This window comes from Ranitomeya variabilis, chromosome 7 (genome assembly GCF_051348905.1).
Source record: "Ranitomeya variabilis isolate aRanVar5 chromosome 7, aRanVar5.hap1, whole genome shotgun sequence".
Classification (NCBI taxonomy): domain Eukaryota; kingdom Metazoa; phylum Chordata; class Amphibia; order Anura; family Dendrobatidae; genus Ranitomeya; species Ranitomeya variabilis.
The window spans coordinates 172,956,953-172,974,168 of NC_135238.1; the positions used below are offsets into that span (position 1 = coordinate 172,956,953).

At 40.9% G+C, this 17,216-nt stretch overlaps 2 protein-coding genes across 3 annotated transcripts in view; one reads left to right on the forward strand and one right to left on the reverse strand.

Moving 5' to 3' along the window:
- Positions 1-13,768, reverse strand: part of MREG (melanoregulin) — a 196,189-nt gene extending 182,421 nt beyond the window's left edge. The window contains exons 1-2 of one of the 2 annotated variants that reach the window (XM_077272276.1): positions 13,517-13,768; positions 9,618-9,692 (exon numbers count right to left, since the gene is read on the reverse strand). In XM_077272276.1, the coding sequence (XP_077128391.1) occupies positions 9,618-9,692; positions 13,517-13,583 (142 nt within the window). In that variant the 5' untranslated portion in view covers positions 13,584-13,768. Of the gene's footprint in view, positions 1-9,617; positions 9,693-13,510 lie in introns of both variants that reach the window. The other variant, XM_077272275.1, reaches the window with a different exon arrangement.
- The window catches only part of LOC143784252 (putative methyltransferase DDB_G0268948), a 78,517-nt gene that overhangs the window by 4,718 nt on the left and 56,583 nt on the right, over positions 1-17,216 (forward strand). Inside the window, exon 2 of the mRNA XM_077272274.1 lies at positions 16,640-16,797. Within this exon, the coding sequence (XP_077128389.1) occupies positions 16,687-16,797 (111 nt within the window). The 5' untranslated portion in view covers positions 16,640-16,686. The remainder of the gene's footprint in view (positions 1-16,639; positions 16,798-17,216) is intronic.

Consider the following 17,216-nt stretch of genomic DNA (forward strand, 5'->3'; position numbering starts at 1 on the left):
GCTAGGGGCTCCTTCCCTATCGCAAAAGCTAGGGGTGCCCTAGCTATCTCTGCTCCCCGGATTACATAAGATGGTGAAGACACCAGGGCAACGTTCCTTCCTGAGCTCCTGAAACAACCCTTATATGTCCTCTCTCCACCCAGGTAAGTGAGGAGTTTAGTGTATAAGCATACATAAACCAGACTAACAAGGGAAGACAAACAGGGATAAATGAAAATACCAATCATACAAATATGCAGTAATGAACAACAGAGTGGAACACCAGGATGTAAAGGAAGGAAGGACCAAATAGGAGAGGATGAGGATCTGCACACAGACAAATCACAAGGCAACAGTCTCTCCCCAAAAACTCCAGAACCAGGCAGTATGAAATTAACACTGGCAATCCCTGATTTCCAGGGGTGAGTATATTTAGCAGAGAGGAGTGGCCAAAAGTAAACAGTTGAGACAATCAAGGCAGGGAAGCTCCTGGAGCTCTCAACTGAACAGATTAACACCTGAATTGTTTAATATGATGGTGAAGTGTTTCTAGTCAGTGCAAGAGTATGTGAAATCAGATGCAGTGGTCTGCTAGCTCCTCTCTGTCACGGTAAACCCCTGACAGTATTCATATAGGTAAGCATAGATGACAAAAATGAGACTGTGTGAAGGATATATAGTAGAGGCATCAAACTGTATAGGGAACAGGGACACTGTGGGTGCATTATGCTGTGTGCGTTTGGCACTGTGGCGGGCCAAGAAAAACATAACTTGCTATGTGGGAACACTAATGGGCTCCGCTAGGAGCAATATTTCTGTATGGGTACATAGTAAGGACTGGACAAGGTTGCAATTCTGACTTAGCGCAAAATAAATATTGTACCAACATGCTAAGCACACATCTGTGTATGCTACTTTTTCTTATCACTCAAAGTTAAGAGGTAAGTCTTTATTGACTGCTACATGTACAAAAAGAGCTCCAGGTTTTTCCTGGGTAATTATAGACCAGTAATTGTACCATATATTGCCAGAAAAAAAAAATTGAGACGCTTGACCTCCCAGGCTCAGTCAGGGCCGGTTTTAGACAAAGTGGGGCCCTGGGCAAAAGTTTAAAGTGGGGTCCCAAATGCTAACACATTGCACCATCAGACAGAAACATTTCTGTTGTATTTACAAGCGCTGAGTTCAGGCCACTAAACGAGCGAGATTGGCAATATTGAAGTCGTTCGACCCTTGTTTCTTGCCCTCCTTAGTATATGTGCACACGTTCAATAATTGGCAGCGCTTTGGACACATCACATGTACGCTGCATCCAAAGCACTGCTGGCTATTGAGCGCAGGTGAATCCACATGTGTTCATTGAACTATGCGGATTCACTGTGTCCAATACATTGTACGGGTGAAATTTATCTTGCAGAGACAAATAATGATGAATTGACATGCTACGGTCTGGAAAGATGCACCTCATGTCCATCTCCGGGGGTGATCCACGGGCGTCTGTGCACGTATAGTGGGCATGGGATTTCTTGAAATCCCATCCACTATGCTGTAACATCTTGATGCTGCACAAGTACGCAGCATCCAACTTGCATTGTTTACTGACCGTGTGCACCTACCCTTACTCCGGCTGAGGAAGAATGATTGGTACAGATAGCCCCTGATACAGTATAATTCAGGTCCCATATAGTACATATAGTAAAATGCACTCCCCTCTCATAGAGTATACTGCAGCCCCCCTCATATAGTATACTGCAGCCCCCCTCTGAGTATAATGCAGCCCCTTCAAAGTATAATGCAGCCCCCTCAGAATATAATGCAGACCACCACACACAGTATAATGCATCCCCCTGAGTATAATGCAGCCCCACACACAGTATAATGCAAGCCCTACCCCCACAAACACACACAGTATAGTGCAGCCCCCTTTACACACAGTGTAATGTAGGACCCCACACACACAGTATAATGCAGCCCCCCCAGAGTATAATGCAGCCCCATAAACACAGTATAATGCAGGCCCCACCCCGGTAAATCCCCATGTGTTCACTAAACCATGCAGATGTACCGCATTCAATATTTTCTATTAATTTTCTGTTGCAGAGACAAGCGTCTCCACAAGAGAAATTGACATGCTGTTGTCTTGAAAGTTGCGCCGTATGTCAGTGTCCGCGGGTGATACGCAGGTGCACATGCACACATAGTGGACACGGGATTTCTAGAAATCCCATCCACTCTGCTGCAACATCTGGCCACTGTGGATTTGATGCTGCAAAAAATCCCAATGCAATTCCTGATTGCGGGAACGTACTGTCAAGTCACAGCTGTCAGGTGACCCAGGACCAGGGGCTCCTTCCCTGTCCATAACCCTAGGGGCGCCCTAGCTCTCCATGTTCCCCAGGATACTTCAGATGGTGAAGAAGCCAGGGCCTCCACCCTTGCCTTATCTCCTGAGTTAGCTCTCAATCTATTCTCTTCCCCCACCCAGGGAAGAGGGGGCGCTACTGTGCACCATATTACACCAACCCGACAAACAAGGTAACACAGGTGAGGGTTAACAGAAAACTCCAGTCATACAAAATATTCACTCACATGTAACACAGGAATGTACCGGGGTGTGAAGGTAGGAGAATAAACCAAATAGAGAAGGATAGGGAGTTAACACACATACAAACCAAGCAACAGTCACAGATAACTCCTTCAACTCTCTTTCTTATATGTACTCCTCTCCCACCATTAGCCATGCAGCAAATGCTTGCTCTGACAAGGATTTGTAACAGAGCCCAAATTATAAAGGGGAAAGGAGTAGCTAACCAAGCCCAGCTGTGAACACAGGGATTTCCAACATGGATAAGTGATTAACCCCTGTTCTGCCAGTAGAATTAAACACATTTAAAATGAAGGAGAAGTGCTTCGTCTCAGTGCCGGAGTAGGAGCAATCAGATCCTGCGGTCTTCTAGCTCCACACTGTCGCGGTAACCTCGTGAGTCGTGACACGTATGTGACATTCAGAAATATTGCTAAGTGCTGTTGCTTCAAAAACACCCAGCAACTAGAGTGGTTAACACAGTCACAGGAGACAGAGTAGTTAGCAAAGCCCCAGGGGATTGTGGGAAACTTGTTTACTGTTCGGTCAGCAGCCAAAGGAATGAGTGGTGTGAGAACTCTCACAAAAGTTCAGGCAAGTGAACCATAGGGACACAGGATTCCATTACAGAGTGCAGTTGGGCTAACCACCTGTACTGCTAGTTGAGGAAGTCTAACAGGAGCAGGAAGATAAGGACTGGAAGAAGTTGTGTTACAGGGATAATCTCCCTCAGCAAACCCCCCTCCCTCCTCCATTACACTTTGCTGGAAGTAATGCTGTGGACTGCTGTGCTTTTGTAAAGAGTCTTGATCTGTGCTATGAAAAGAGACTGTTAGTCAATGTTAGTGTTGAGCATTCCGATACCGCAAGTATCAGGTATCGGCCGATACTTAGCGATATCGGAATTCCGATATCGAGATCCGATACTTTCGTGGTATCGGGAATCGGAATCGGAAGTTTCCAGTGTATGGTTCCCAGGGTCTGAAGGAGAGGAGACTCTCCTTCAGGCCCTGGGATCCATATAAATGTGTAAAATAAAGAATTAAAATAAAAAATAGGGATATACTCACCTGTCCGGAGGCCCCTGGACTTTACCGCCGTAACCGGGAGCCTTCTTTGCTTAAAATGCGCGCGTTTAATGGTTTCCGTGATGTCACGGCTTCTGATTGGTCGCGTGCCGCCCATGTGACCGCGACGCGACCAATCACAACAAGCCGTGACGTAATTTTCAGGTACTGATGCCTAATTCTAGGCATTCAGGATTTGAAAATTACGTCACGGCTTGTGATTGGTCGCGTCGCGGTCACATGGGCGGCACGCAACCAATCAGAAGCCGTGACGTAATTTTAAAATGCGCGCGTTTACTGCCTCCCGTGACATCACGGCTTGTGATTGGTCGCGTCGCCCATGTGACCGCGACGCGACCAATCACAACAAGCCGTGACGTAATTTTCAGGTCCTGATGCCTAATTCTAGGCATTCAGGACCTAAAAATTACGTCATGGCTTGTTGTGATTGGTCGCGTCGCGGTCACATGGGCGGCACGCGACCAATCAGAAGCCGTGACGTCACGGAAACCATTAAACGCGCGCATTTTAAGCAAAGAAGGCTCCCGGTTACGGCGGTAAAGTCCAGGCTGCGTTGGAGAGGTGAGTATATCAATATTTTTTATTTTAATTCTTTATTTTACACATTAATATGGTTCCCAGGGCCTGAAGGAGAGTTTCCTCTCCTTCAGACCCTGGGAACCATCAGGGATACCGTCTGATACTTGAGTCCCATTGACTTGTATTGGTATCGGGTATCGGTATCGGATTAGATCCGATACTTTGCCGGTATCGGCCGATACTTTCCGATACCGATACTTTCAAGTATCGGATGGTATCGCTCAACACTAGTCAATGTGCCTCTAATACGCAGCTGTACTCTTTATAAAGTCTGTGCTTAAGAAACTTGAATTGTACTGAATGTGCTGTCACATTAAACTACACTGTTCATATTCATGAGGACTCTATCAATTGTCTCTGTGTGAGCAAGTGGATCCATATGAGGAAGCTGCAGTGCATGGTCGCCCTGAGTAACAGTTCCGCCAGAGTTCCAAAGAAATCATGAGACCTGTCCCGCCCCTATCTGAACTTAACCGCGTACATGTAACACGTATCCTCAGATTTATACAGGCAGCCAAGCAGTGGAGATTACCTCATGCAATGGAACATTGTCTTGCAGAAAAATCATGGTTTTCTTGAAAGATGCAGACTTTTTCCTGTACATTTGCTTGAAGAATATGTTTTCTAAAAACAGGTAGAAGGTTTGGGTGTTGATTTTGACTCCATCTTCAACCTAAAAAGGTTAAACTAGAGTCGAAGGGGAGTTCTTGCAAAATGGTAACCATCTTTAGGGCTACCAATGACCACAAATAGGCTTGGAAGTAGCTATTCCATATTAAACATTCCAGCAGTTGCCCTGGCCATTCCCCTTTAACCATTATTCAGGGATCTGATCTTAACAGGGAACCCTAAACTGAGGCCATAGTGTTAGCTGCTATTCGGTGGTATGAGCTGGCAACAAGGATGGTCTGGTAGCCAGGTCAGAACAGGCACAGAAACGTAAAGCAGTAGAATAGTAAAAAATACAAGCCTAGGTCAAAATCAGGAATATTAACTGGGAATTAAAGCAGGATAGTAAGCTGTTCACTGGAGCTAGTCAAATTATGTTAGGAAGTTTCAGGAGCTTAAATAGCTTTCAGCCCAATCGAGCCCAAACAAGAGGAAGCAAACACTGCTAAAAGTTAACTCTTGATGCAGAGACAGGAAGTGCAGGCACCAATTTAGATTGCGCAATACCCCACTCTTTTACAAAGGGCCTCCAGACAAGGTTAATCAGGAAAACATTAATTGGGTTGTTTAATCAGATAGCCGACATCTCCGATCTTTTTACCAGGCCATAACCTTTCAATGAACGAGATATTGAAGAGATCCTCTCACAAACCTGAGAGACAAAGATCTTTTGTACTACATACTCAAGACTGCCTGTGACCAGGATGGGAGAAAGAGGAATACTGATAGGGTGAACAGGCAAATGGTATATCTTGAGCAGGGATTTATGTAATATGTTGGGCATACGAAATGTAAAGGGGAGTTTTACACGGAAGGCTAGAGGGTTGATGATCTGAATTTCATATGGCCCAATTAGTTTGGGCCCTAACTTACCAGAGGGAACCTTAAGTGTAATATTTTTGGTGGTCAACCACATCTGGTCCCAAACTCTAAAACAAGGTCCATCAGAGCTTCGTTTATTGGCAGAAGAAGCCTGTCTATTCTTTACTTTCCTCGGGTTTTCTCTGAACTCAGACCAAATTAGCCTTAGTTTGTCTACGGATTTTCCAACCTCAGGGATGTCCAATTCAGAAATTTTAAAGGAACTAAAGTGAGGGTGATATCCAAGATTGCAGAAGAACTGGGAGGTCTTAATAGATTCTTGATACTGGTTGTTTATAGGGAATTGGCAAAAAGCAAATTTTTCAACCAGTCAGACTGATGGTCAGAGATTTAACACCAAAGAACTGCTTGAGTGTCTAATTAGCATGTTCAGTCTGACCATTAGTCTCTGGGATGTAGGCTGATAAAAAGAACAATTTTATTTTTTTTTTTTTAGCAGAATGCCCACCAGAATTTGGAAACAAACTGAATTCCCCAATCGGAAACATTTTCCAGAATCCCATGCAGACATGTGTTAGATAAACAACGTAAGATTTGAAAGTTAGACAACCCAGACAAAGGAAGAAAGTTCTACTGTGTGCAAAATGAGTCCACAACTATCCAAACTATCCAAACTACAGCCTTCCCTACTGGAGGTGGGAGGTCAGTAAAAAAAATACATGGAGAGATGGGTGCAAGGGCTTTTTGGAATTGGTAGGGTCTGGAGGAGTCCAACGTGACAGGTACGGGACGTTTTGGCTCAGCCACAAATTTTAAAAATAAGCAGATTTCCCTAAAAGTCCCAAACTACAATTGGCCACCAAACATACACAGCCACAAGTGAACAGCCTTGTTCCATTTGGATGGCCAGCACCCCATGATGAACCCCCGTTATTCCCACGGGGCATTGTTGGGCATTGTTAGGGATGTCGTTCACATGAAGCCTCATTGGTGATTAAGCTCGGACGGTGATCTCCGCGCTGATGGTACTGTAATGTAGCTCAGATGAGTATATGATCATTTGCACCATTTATGAGAATTTAAAGATTATCATAATCATTCCTTATGTGTGTTCATGAAGTCCTATTATGGACAGTATAGGGTTAACGAGTTATGACTCTGTGGAGCACTGTCTTTGACACTACTATGTAAAAGTATAACCTTTATAGAAATCTGACTGGTGGCTTTATCTGGATGGCTCTTTCTGCTATGACTGTTACCCATTATAGTCTAAAAGGTCATAATACCATGTCATATCTAAGTGAGATGCCACTGTGAGTTCAAATAGTTTTTTTCTATGGGTATTAACAGTTAAAGAATCATTTGTTGTGGAGCTTCATTCTTTTTTGAATATTAGGACAAATGAGACATATGCAATTTTTTGCCCAAATTGTATTTGAATCCTAATAGGGATATTTAGAGGTAAAAAACCAATAAACCCATTATACAAAACATTTTTATTTAATAATTTTTTGTTGTGTTTTTTTTTTTTTTTATATATATATTTTTGCAATTTTGCTTGTTTATTTTTTTTTGGGGGGTATTGGGTGTATTGGGACACAATTTCAATTATCATAGGGATTTGTAGGGTTCTCAGGGCAAGACGCCGTTGAGTGGGGGCGCCTACTGCTGAAACTCAGGGTGCCAATCTCCACTGTTAGGTAGGGGCCAGTATAGTGGACCCGCAGGGCTCAATAGGACACATTACGTGTTTTTCTTTCCCCTATGATAAATTATTGGTGCATTGTCGTCAGTTTTGGAATACTCTTTCAACTTTGTTTATTAAAAGTTACATTTTAGGGATCCTTGTTTTTCTGGTTTGTGCGTTAATCTAGGATCTCAATATATTTGTTTTGGTTGATATGAAATTGTATTATTAATCCAGGGGGGTCTGCAGGAACTGAGTCATGGGATTCCTGTAGAATTCATGGATGGAACTAAACAAACAATTTTTAGTTGGGAACATTACCAAAGGTTAACTCTTGGGATCTATGAATCTCCTCTATGAGATCTAGGTAAACAGAAAACACCATTATACCTTTGGCAAGAATTGGAAATGATTGAGGGTCCTCAGACTAACCCTACGTTCACATTAGAGTCCGGCTGAGCTGTAGAGGGCTGCAGACTGCCTCCGTTAAGCTCCGCCCACTTCTGCACTTCTTCCGTGGGAGGACATGCGGATGTATGCGGATGCGTCGTTTTGACGTGCCCGCCAACCGCACGCTTGTTGCGTTCCCGTGCGGTCGGCGGCCTCATCAAAACAAAACATCTGCATACATCTGCATGTCCTACATACCCAATGTTAAAGACAGGTACGCAGGATGCACGCAGAAGTAGGCGGACCTAAACAAAAGAAGTGTGGAAGTGGGCGGAGCTTAACGGAGGAAGTCCACAGCCGTCCGCAAAGCCCTGGTACGCAATTGTGAGTGTAGCCTGAGATGTACAGAAACTACTAGAGATTGTATACTTTTAGTACCAGGTTTTAATATCCCAACAAAATCAAATCTTGAAAAGATGACAGCCCTAGGGTTGAGTCTTTCAGCTGATTCTAAGTCAGATCTTTGTGGTTGTTGATAACCATGGCAAGAAATTTGGCACCTTAGATGAAGTGGTGCCGTTCCTCAAAGGCCCAATGTATTGCTAGCAATTCACAATAAACAATGTCAGAATGCTTCTGTCCAAATGAAAATTTTTGTGAGCACATTGACAAAGTTGAGTGGGAGATGGGATATCTTCTGAAAGCACCACTCCCACTCCAATCTCAGAGACATTGACCTCCATAATAAAAAAGAATGCTCTAGATTGGGCTATACTAATACAGAGTCAGCTGAAAAATGTTCTTTTAATTCAGTGAAGACATGGATAGACTCAGTCTGCCAGTTAGCCACGTCTGACTCCTTCTTAATCAAATCAGTCAGTGGTTTAGCAATCTTGGAAAAATGTCTAATAAATTTGCAATAATAATTAGCAATTGCTGAAAGGCTTTAAGTTACTTGGGATGTACCCACTCTTTAATAGTTTAGACCTTAGATTGGTCCATTCAGAAATCTTTAGTGGACAAGAAATATACCTCCTGCACCAGAAACACACGTTTTTCGATTTTAGTAAATAGGGTATTGTTTCAGAATCCTTGGAGTACAGTACAAACAAATGTGTGACTAAAATATCAGATAAATAAACCAAGATGTCATCCAGACAGACAAACACATATTCACATCCAATATTTCTGACTATATAAGTTAGGAGCTTTCACTAGGGTGATGGCTCCCATCATTCCCAGCCGGGATTTGGCTCTTTGTCTTGGATTGGTCTGAAACGACCCATCACTAGAAGCTTGTATTCAGAACACAGCCCTCACTGATGGCTTTGTATCTACAAAAGAGAAGAAGGATTGCTCATCTGTGCAGCGCTGCACAGTGTGCGCTTAACCAGTCAGTGTTCACGCTGTCCAATGCTCCACTGATGACTGCAGTGCAGGACACTTGGCTCACCGCTCGGGATAACAAGACATATACCCAAATTCGTGACTTTCTCCCTGGATCCAGAACGGTTGGAAACTATGTATTAACCTTCAGATAGATAACCTCCAGAAGTGTCAGGCCATCTGGTTGAAAGTGTAGCTCCCTGGAGAAAACAAACTTTATTCATCCCTGGAGCTGCCAGCTGTCAGTCAAAGTGCCAAGTTGTGCTTACGGTACATCATAAGTCAGCAAGGAAATAAACATAGAGTCTTCAAAGATCAAATATATTGAAAATGTAAGATATAAGTCATAATGAACAGTAGTAGTGTTATTTCTCATGTACACACATGATAAACTTTACAGATGTTTACAGAAAATATCAGCTATCACACTCACCATTTGGGGCATTGACACACAGGGCTTTATTGATAATTTGCTTGGGCACCAGGAGTGCTTCATTAAGATTGAATCCTAGAAAAAAAAGCAAAGTTAATATTTAGTGACTACTCATAAATCATAGATTGTAGTTTTGCATTCACATATTATCTTCTACTTCACCAAAATTAAGGACCATACAGATTTTGCAAAGTTTGGTGCTAAAGTACTTTTTTATATTTATATTAGTAGAAGAAAAAAGCTAAGTAGGCCATGTGTAACGGAGCCTTACTGCCGAGACTTTTTTCTGCCATATTGCAATTGGCATGTTGTTCAGTGGTTAGAGGTTATACTGTAATAATACTATAATATTAGCCATTATCATTAGATGACGCCATCACTAGGGAGGCCAGAAAAAGATTTGTGCAAGTACAGCTTTACTAACATTGATGAGCAGTCCTTACAGGGGGTGCTAAGACTTAAGTCTGTAGTCACTTTATGTGACTGCAGGCTTTTGAATCTTCACACTGTGTGCACTGGGCAGCGGACGTTGACCACAAATATGTGATTTGCATAAATGCAGCCATGTGCTGACTAGATAGGAGTGGCCTTGTTCAGTGCAAGTCTATTGGCCAAGACCAGATACAGTTAGTGGGAATGTATCCAGAAGTATGCAAATTGCATACTTGTGGTCACATGACTGCCCCCTCCTGGCACTGGAGAATCTTCATAGCATGCGGTGTGCACAATGTGAGGATTTACAAGTCTGTAATCACATAGCATCTAAATACCAGACAAAACCTTTAAGTGACAGTATCCCGCTTCCTAAGGAGCAATTGAACTCTACTCTTGGGAGCATAGAGTTTTCAGTAACAGAAATGCTGCATGCTCACTGCAAGTGGGTGAAATCCATGAAAGGTAGCATAGCAGCCACAATTATGCATAGATGCACAACAGGTTGTAGCCTCCAGAAATCCGCCAGAGACCTACAGCTGTTGGTCGGATCAAAGCTGGCAGAAACTTTGAGTGCCACCTAAATCTGGTGGGCTTGTTCACAATTCCTGGCTGAGGACTGTTCACCTGCAGAGGTCTACATTATTCTAAGAGGGGAGCCACTCATACACACTGTCAATTTGGTAAGGCCAAACATTTGGATCGAGAAAGAGTTGTCCTAGTAGTGGACAACCCCTTGAGAGAGTAACAAATTGTTTGATAATTATTTCTATTTTAACTCTCTGCAGGTCGTTGTGGTACTTTTCCTGAGATCCGCATTGATTACTCAAAAAACCTCTTAGAAGTGTGCAGCTCAGAAGGCTGGAGCGCTCAACTCTTGAAAGAGAGCTTGCACACAACAGAGTACAGATTCAGTAGAAAACCTTGACTTTCTATTTTATCTGTACAAGCTCTCAGATGGGAGGCTGGGCGCTCTTGCCTCCTCAGCTGCACACTTCTAAGCTGTCTTTTGAGCAAGCCATGGAGATCTCTGAAACCAGACACTCACCAAACTGCACAGAATTAAAGGGTCTACAGCATATTAAAAATTATCTAAACGTTTAGTTACGTTTTAAGGTGGATCAGTCACCGGATTACACAAAACAAGCTGCATATATTATTAAATAGATCTCTTAAGTCTGATAAGGCTGGTGTGATTACTTAAATATCAAAATCATACAGCCATTATGACATTGATTTTCAAAGACCATCTATAACCAGTCCAAAAATGGCAACTTTTTCTTTTCTTTTATTCTTACTGCTCTTGATTATGCAGTTTTTTTGTTTTCTAAATCTGCCATACATTTCCAAAGATATAGGTCCTTTTTATTTAGTGCTAATTTTTATAGCCCTTACCAAGAGTCGGTGCTTGTAGGATTCTCTGGGGGCATGTCTTTAGGCTGCTTTGCATTACCCTTTGTGCCATGCCTCCATAAAATTTATCTTTAGTTAAAATGCCCATATCTCTAGAATCATATGATGGATGTTAAGGGAACACAAAAATGGAATTCTCAGGGTTGCAGAAAGAATAAAATAAGAACAAAAACTAGTTACATTTGACCAAATGACAGGTCCTGTTTAAAGATAAACATTTGTATGAGTTCAGGTAAAGAGAAAGCTCATAAGTCCCAGTGTATTCCATCTCCACCCACTCAGCTGCAGCTTATACTGTGCAGAGGGAGATCTCAGCAGCAGGGAGGCGGGACAATGAAAAGACGGGAGGAAGTAGAATCAGACTTTCACGATGGTTCATAAAGGATTATACAGCCATTCTGACATGGAATTTAAAAGCAATCACAGCATCCTAATCAGGTCTAAGATCTATATAGTAATATATTACATTCTATTGTGAAATCTAGTGTCCCTTCTACAGTGCAATAAAGTACAACTGTTCTTTGCCTGATATTTTATTTATACAATGCCATTTATCATCTAAGATCATATGCGTTGAAGAAATACAGTTACCATGGGGATATATATAGTCACAGCTACCACACTGGGTGTTCCAGCATCGCAGGAGAATGGGATCTATAGCATCGCTCTGCCTAATTGGAGTACAGACTGCTTGGCACAGCTATACACTGCAGAATCAGCTGAAATAGCAACAGAAATACTGCAGAATTTCATACATTTTGCAGTAGTCCTGCAGACACTAAAGTGAAAATTACTGCACTGAATACTTTATTTTATATATTGTATTGTTCTCCTCTAATGTGTGGATCATGGGTCGGGATGCCATAATAACTTCAATCTTCATGCAAATATATATATATTTTTTTTAGAAATGTACAAGCCTATTAGTCTGGAAATTACTCAGTTGCTACCTAGCTGCATCATTCTCTAACTACAGCAGCCTGCGCCCTGCAGCTTTACACCTTCCCTCTACTGCTTCACCTCTCTATAGAGCAACATCTGCTAACACAGCAGGGTCTAGTGTTACCAGCTATCACATTCACACAATGCATCATTATTTATTCATTTTACTATCCAGTCATTGCTACGTGCTGCTTCAGCCTCTTCTGTTTTTTTTCGCTCCCTCTAGACATCAGGTCTATATTTACCTCCTACGTCATTACATACGTCTGTTCTGACCCCTTCCATAATACACGTCTGCAGTCACCCAACGCTTGCACTATTTGTCTTCAAATATATATATTTTTAAATAAATTTTAGTGTTAAATGTATATTTAATATAGATAACTCCATGTCATGTCGAAAAGAAATCCATTAATCTGACATTTCTAGAGGTCATTGTCACATTGCCTACATTTTGTTCACTTCTAAAGTCAAAGATTGAGTAAATCTGACAAGGATACAATTTAGATACAAAGTTTATTTAATACTACTAGTAATTCATATAACATATATAAACTATCGCTGCAGCATTTACATCATCAACTAGTTACCTTCTCCTAATTACTAAGAATAATCTCCCTAGTTCAGAATTAAAATCATCCTAATTAATAAGATACAATTTAACTGGTACAAAGATATCGCACAGCACGTACAGTGACATTGATAATAATCCGTTCTGATGTGACATTCATTGTCAAGGAAATTAGCTGCACCGGCCTTAATGAGAATTACAAAAACAAAGGCAGATTATTCTCTTCTGATTTAATCTGCATATCTAATATTGTAGAGATTTCTAATAATAGAATAGAATTCTAGAATATATTATTTTATGAAAATGACATAGGATAAATAGAATTAGACACATACTTTCTTACAGTGCTAGACATATAACGCAAGCTAGCATAAGCACTGTCTAAAGATGCTATATTATAGAGACATAAAATATAGCTTCACATAGATTAGATAGACAGATAGATAGACAGACAGACAGACAGACAGATAGATAGATAGATAGATAGATAGATAGATAGATAGATAGATAGATAGATAGACTTGCACAGTCTTACCGATACCTTTTGTCTTTAGATTGGATCCTTGTTTCTGCAAAGCAGAATTTTCTGCATTTTGAGGATCCTTCATTTTCTGCAATCGAAGGTTCTGCTGAAATCACTTGATGCTCAATGATTGCCTGCAAAACTGCACAGGCAGCAGCTGAACCAACACAGGTGGGGAGAGGGAGCGAGCAGGGGGGAGATATGTGGTGGTACATCCACTCCTCATATATTGCAGCTGGTACATCCTTCCTGACTGCAAACCTAGGTCCTAGGCTATGGGTTGCTCTTAATTAATTCATTTATTAGGCCAAGTGTCATTTAAAAATTGCTTTCCGTACAGCTCTATGTCTTCATATATTAAAGTGGTCGGACCTCCTAAATTATATATAAATAAATCACAGACTAGGGGTAAATGTAGCTCAGGAAGGGACAGCTCAGGGTTTGAAGTTGGTCGTACAACTGAAGGAAGGATCATTATAAATAGTCTGCTGACATACAGTAACACTATGTTTCACATGTTTCTAGTATTATCCGACTTTTCCTATTACATTAATTAAAAAAAAACATTATTGAGCGTAACCAGCAGTTATAAAGAACCTCTTAGTAACCCCAAAAAGGAAAATGAACTTAAAAGAGACCCTGTCATCAGGATTTTCTACCACAAAAGAATGGCATGCATGTAAAGGAGCGTTCATGCAGATTAATTCCTTACCTTTTTTGTAGAAATATTGTTTGCTGTTTTAGAGAAAGCCATAGTTGAAATGATATGCTAATGGGTTACAAGTGCAGTGGGCGGGTGCTGCACTTACAGTTCTCCTGCCTCTCTTCCTTTTCCCATCTTGTTGCCTGTCTTGTGAGAGTGACTGACAAATCTGTGAAACATGAGTGACCATATAGTCAGGGACATGAGGAAGGCAAAAGACGGGAATAAGGAGAGGGCGCAGAAGAACTGTAACTGCAGTGTCCACCCCACTGCACTTGTAAGTCATTGCCATACAATTTCAACTATGAATTTCTGTAAAACAGCAAAACAGATTGTTACAAGAAATGTGAGGATTTAATCAGCATGAGAGCCCCTTTATATTTACATGCTATTAGTTTGGATATAAAATCCTGATGATAGGTTCTCTTTAAATAATCTTAAAGGGTACCAGTCATATAAAAAAATGCTATTAACTTGCAGATATGGGGTTAATCTTCATGTTAATAATGTTCTGACCCTACCCTGAGCCAGCACTTAGGCTCCCGTTGCCAAGAGGAAATTAACTTTATTTCTCCCGGTAGCGTTTGTGTTTCAGTCAAAAGGGTGGCTTCGACCTGGGCCAAGCACTGGATGACAGCTGGCCCTAATGCTGAGCCGTAGTCAGTCATTTTCGGAGCACAGTTACAGCCACCACTCTTTATGCACAGAAAGGTAACTGAATCTGCATTGGCGCCATCCCTGTGACTGAAACCCAATGATGTTGGGAGCTAAAAAGTTAATTTCCTCCTGCCAGCTAGAGCCTAAGTGCTGGCGCAGGGCAGGTTCAGAACGCTATTAACCTACAAAAAAGAGGTAAGTCCAGCAATCTCAGAAAATGAAAGAAAAATGTGAAAATGAAAACATCACATTTAATTGTACAATTAAAAACAGGTAAGTGAATACTAGCTATGCAGCTCTTAATCCTGACCAGAAAAAAAACAAAAAACAAGAAGGATGAAAAGAGTATTGGGTGGTAATAAAATACCAAGGTCTTGGTCAAATAAACCAACAATAAATAATAATAACTGAAAATAAATATGTTATTATTATTATTATTATTTATTGCTATAGCGCTTTACATGTAAGGAGGGGTATACATAATAAAAAAAAGTACAATAATCTTAAACAATACAAGTCATAACTGGTACAGGAGGAGAGAGGACCCTGCCCGTGAAGGCTCACAATCTACAAGTTGTGCGTATATCAAAAACAGACAGCTTTGTGATGCCTAAGAAGAATTAGGAATTTTGATTATAAGACAAAAAAAGATTATTAATGAAAGAGAATATAAGAGAATATATACGGTAAATATCTGAACCACCCACTCCCCTAGCAGACCAATTGTGATGGGCAATATCTATTTAATTCCTTCCAGACCAGGTGATTTTTTTTTTCTTACCTCTCTTCTAAGATCCATACCTTTTTTATCTGTCCATCTACATAACCATATGCGGGCTTGGTTTTTATGGGACAAGTCATAGCTGCACTTTTGATTTGACATCATGTTCAAGGAGGCAGTACTGGTCTCTGATTTTCCTGTGCGCCAGATTATCTCCTTACAATGCAGGCTGACAGTGCGCTCTCTCGGCTCGCCATGTCTCAACAGAGCCGTTGAGGGAGTGCACTGTCAACATCCAATAAATAGAATATTGCAAAGTGACATGATTCTAATTAACATATGTAGAAATTGACAACCGACACTCACTCAGTAGTGCAAGGAGTAGCCCAGCGGGTGAAACAGTCATCACTGATGATGCTTTGTTTCACGCGGTGGGGTAGAAGCTGCAGCAGTAACGGCAGACTGTGCCTCCTGATGATGTATCATTTGAGTATACCACCATGCTCTTTGGGTACTTAAGCGAAGTGTCATCAATAAGGAAGTAAGTAAAGAAAAATCAGTTTGAGAAGTGAGGGAAGAGTAGACAATTTTTAGTTAAAGTACCGTAAATTGAAAAAGAAAGTAGATTAATACATTACATAGACATTTAGGATTAAAATAAATGTTAACTTTGGACCACCCCTTTAACTGTAACTTATTTTTCTCAATCTTCTGCTATACCCCTTGTGGCCAGAGAAGCTGGAACTGCTTATAGAAAAGCCTAGTCCACTTGGCTGCATGGGCATATCCAGTATAATAGTCTTTGAACTAGACCATGCCTGACATTAACCCTTTTCCCTCCTAATCATCCCTGCAATCATCATACTCCCTAGTTGCACAGTGTTTACCTACTCAAGTTATAAAAAAAAAGAAACTGATGAACCTTGATTTACATCATCTCATGCATGTTTTTATTGTTTGTAATTATTCTACATTTCGTGATGCATTCTATTTCTAATAATAGATAAATAAATACAAAACAATATTTTAAAATAGATAATAGTATCTCTTCATTTGACAGATTTTTACATCAGGACTAACCAAAAACCAAAGCAAGCACAGATCATCATGGCAGTCCACTTGTTCAAGAAGATGGATTTTTCATTAAAATATCAAAAGTATATGGTTCCAATCTCCAATGAACTCATCAATGTTGTTTTATCCTACGTGAAAGGAAAAGTAAGTATAAAAAGAAGTTATGCTAACGAGTGAAGAATTCCAATCCTATTTATATCTAATGTCTGTTCTCCTGAAAAGTCTGCATTTCTACAGACTTGCATTTCCCATAAAATAATTCTGGAGCATTTTTTTCTTGAAATCCAAATGGTGCCATTTCCTTATTACTCAATCTAGAAATATCTAACAATGGCTGGTTTCACAAATCCGACATTCATATTCTTAGCACAGACCATGATGACCGGACTGGTCAAAGATTTTCCTCACTGAATCTCTTGACTCAAGTATTATAGGGGCCTTCCTTGGACCACCTTTTATCAAATACCCAGCTTTGAAACTCCTTGTTTTCCCCCAAATAAAAGCAGACCTATTGTTTTGGATTAAATGGCCAAGTCAACCTTTATTATAACAAACTTAACAAT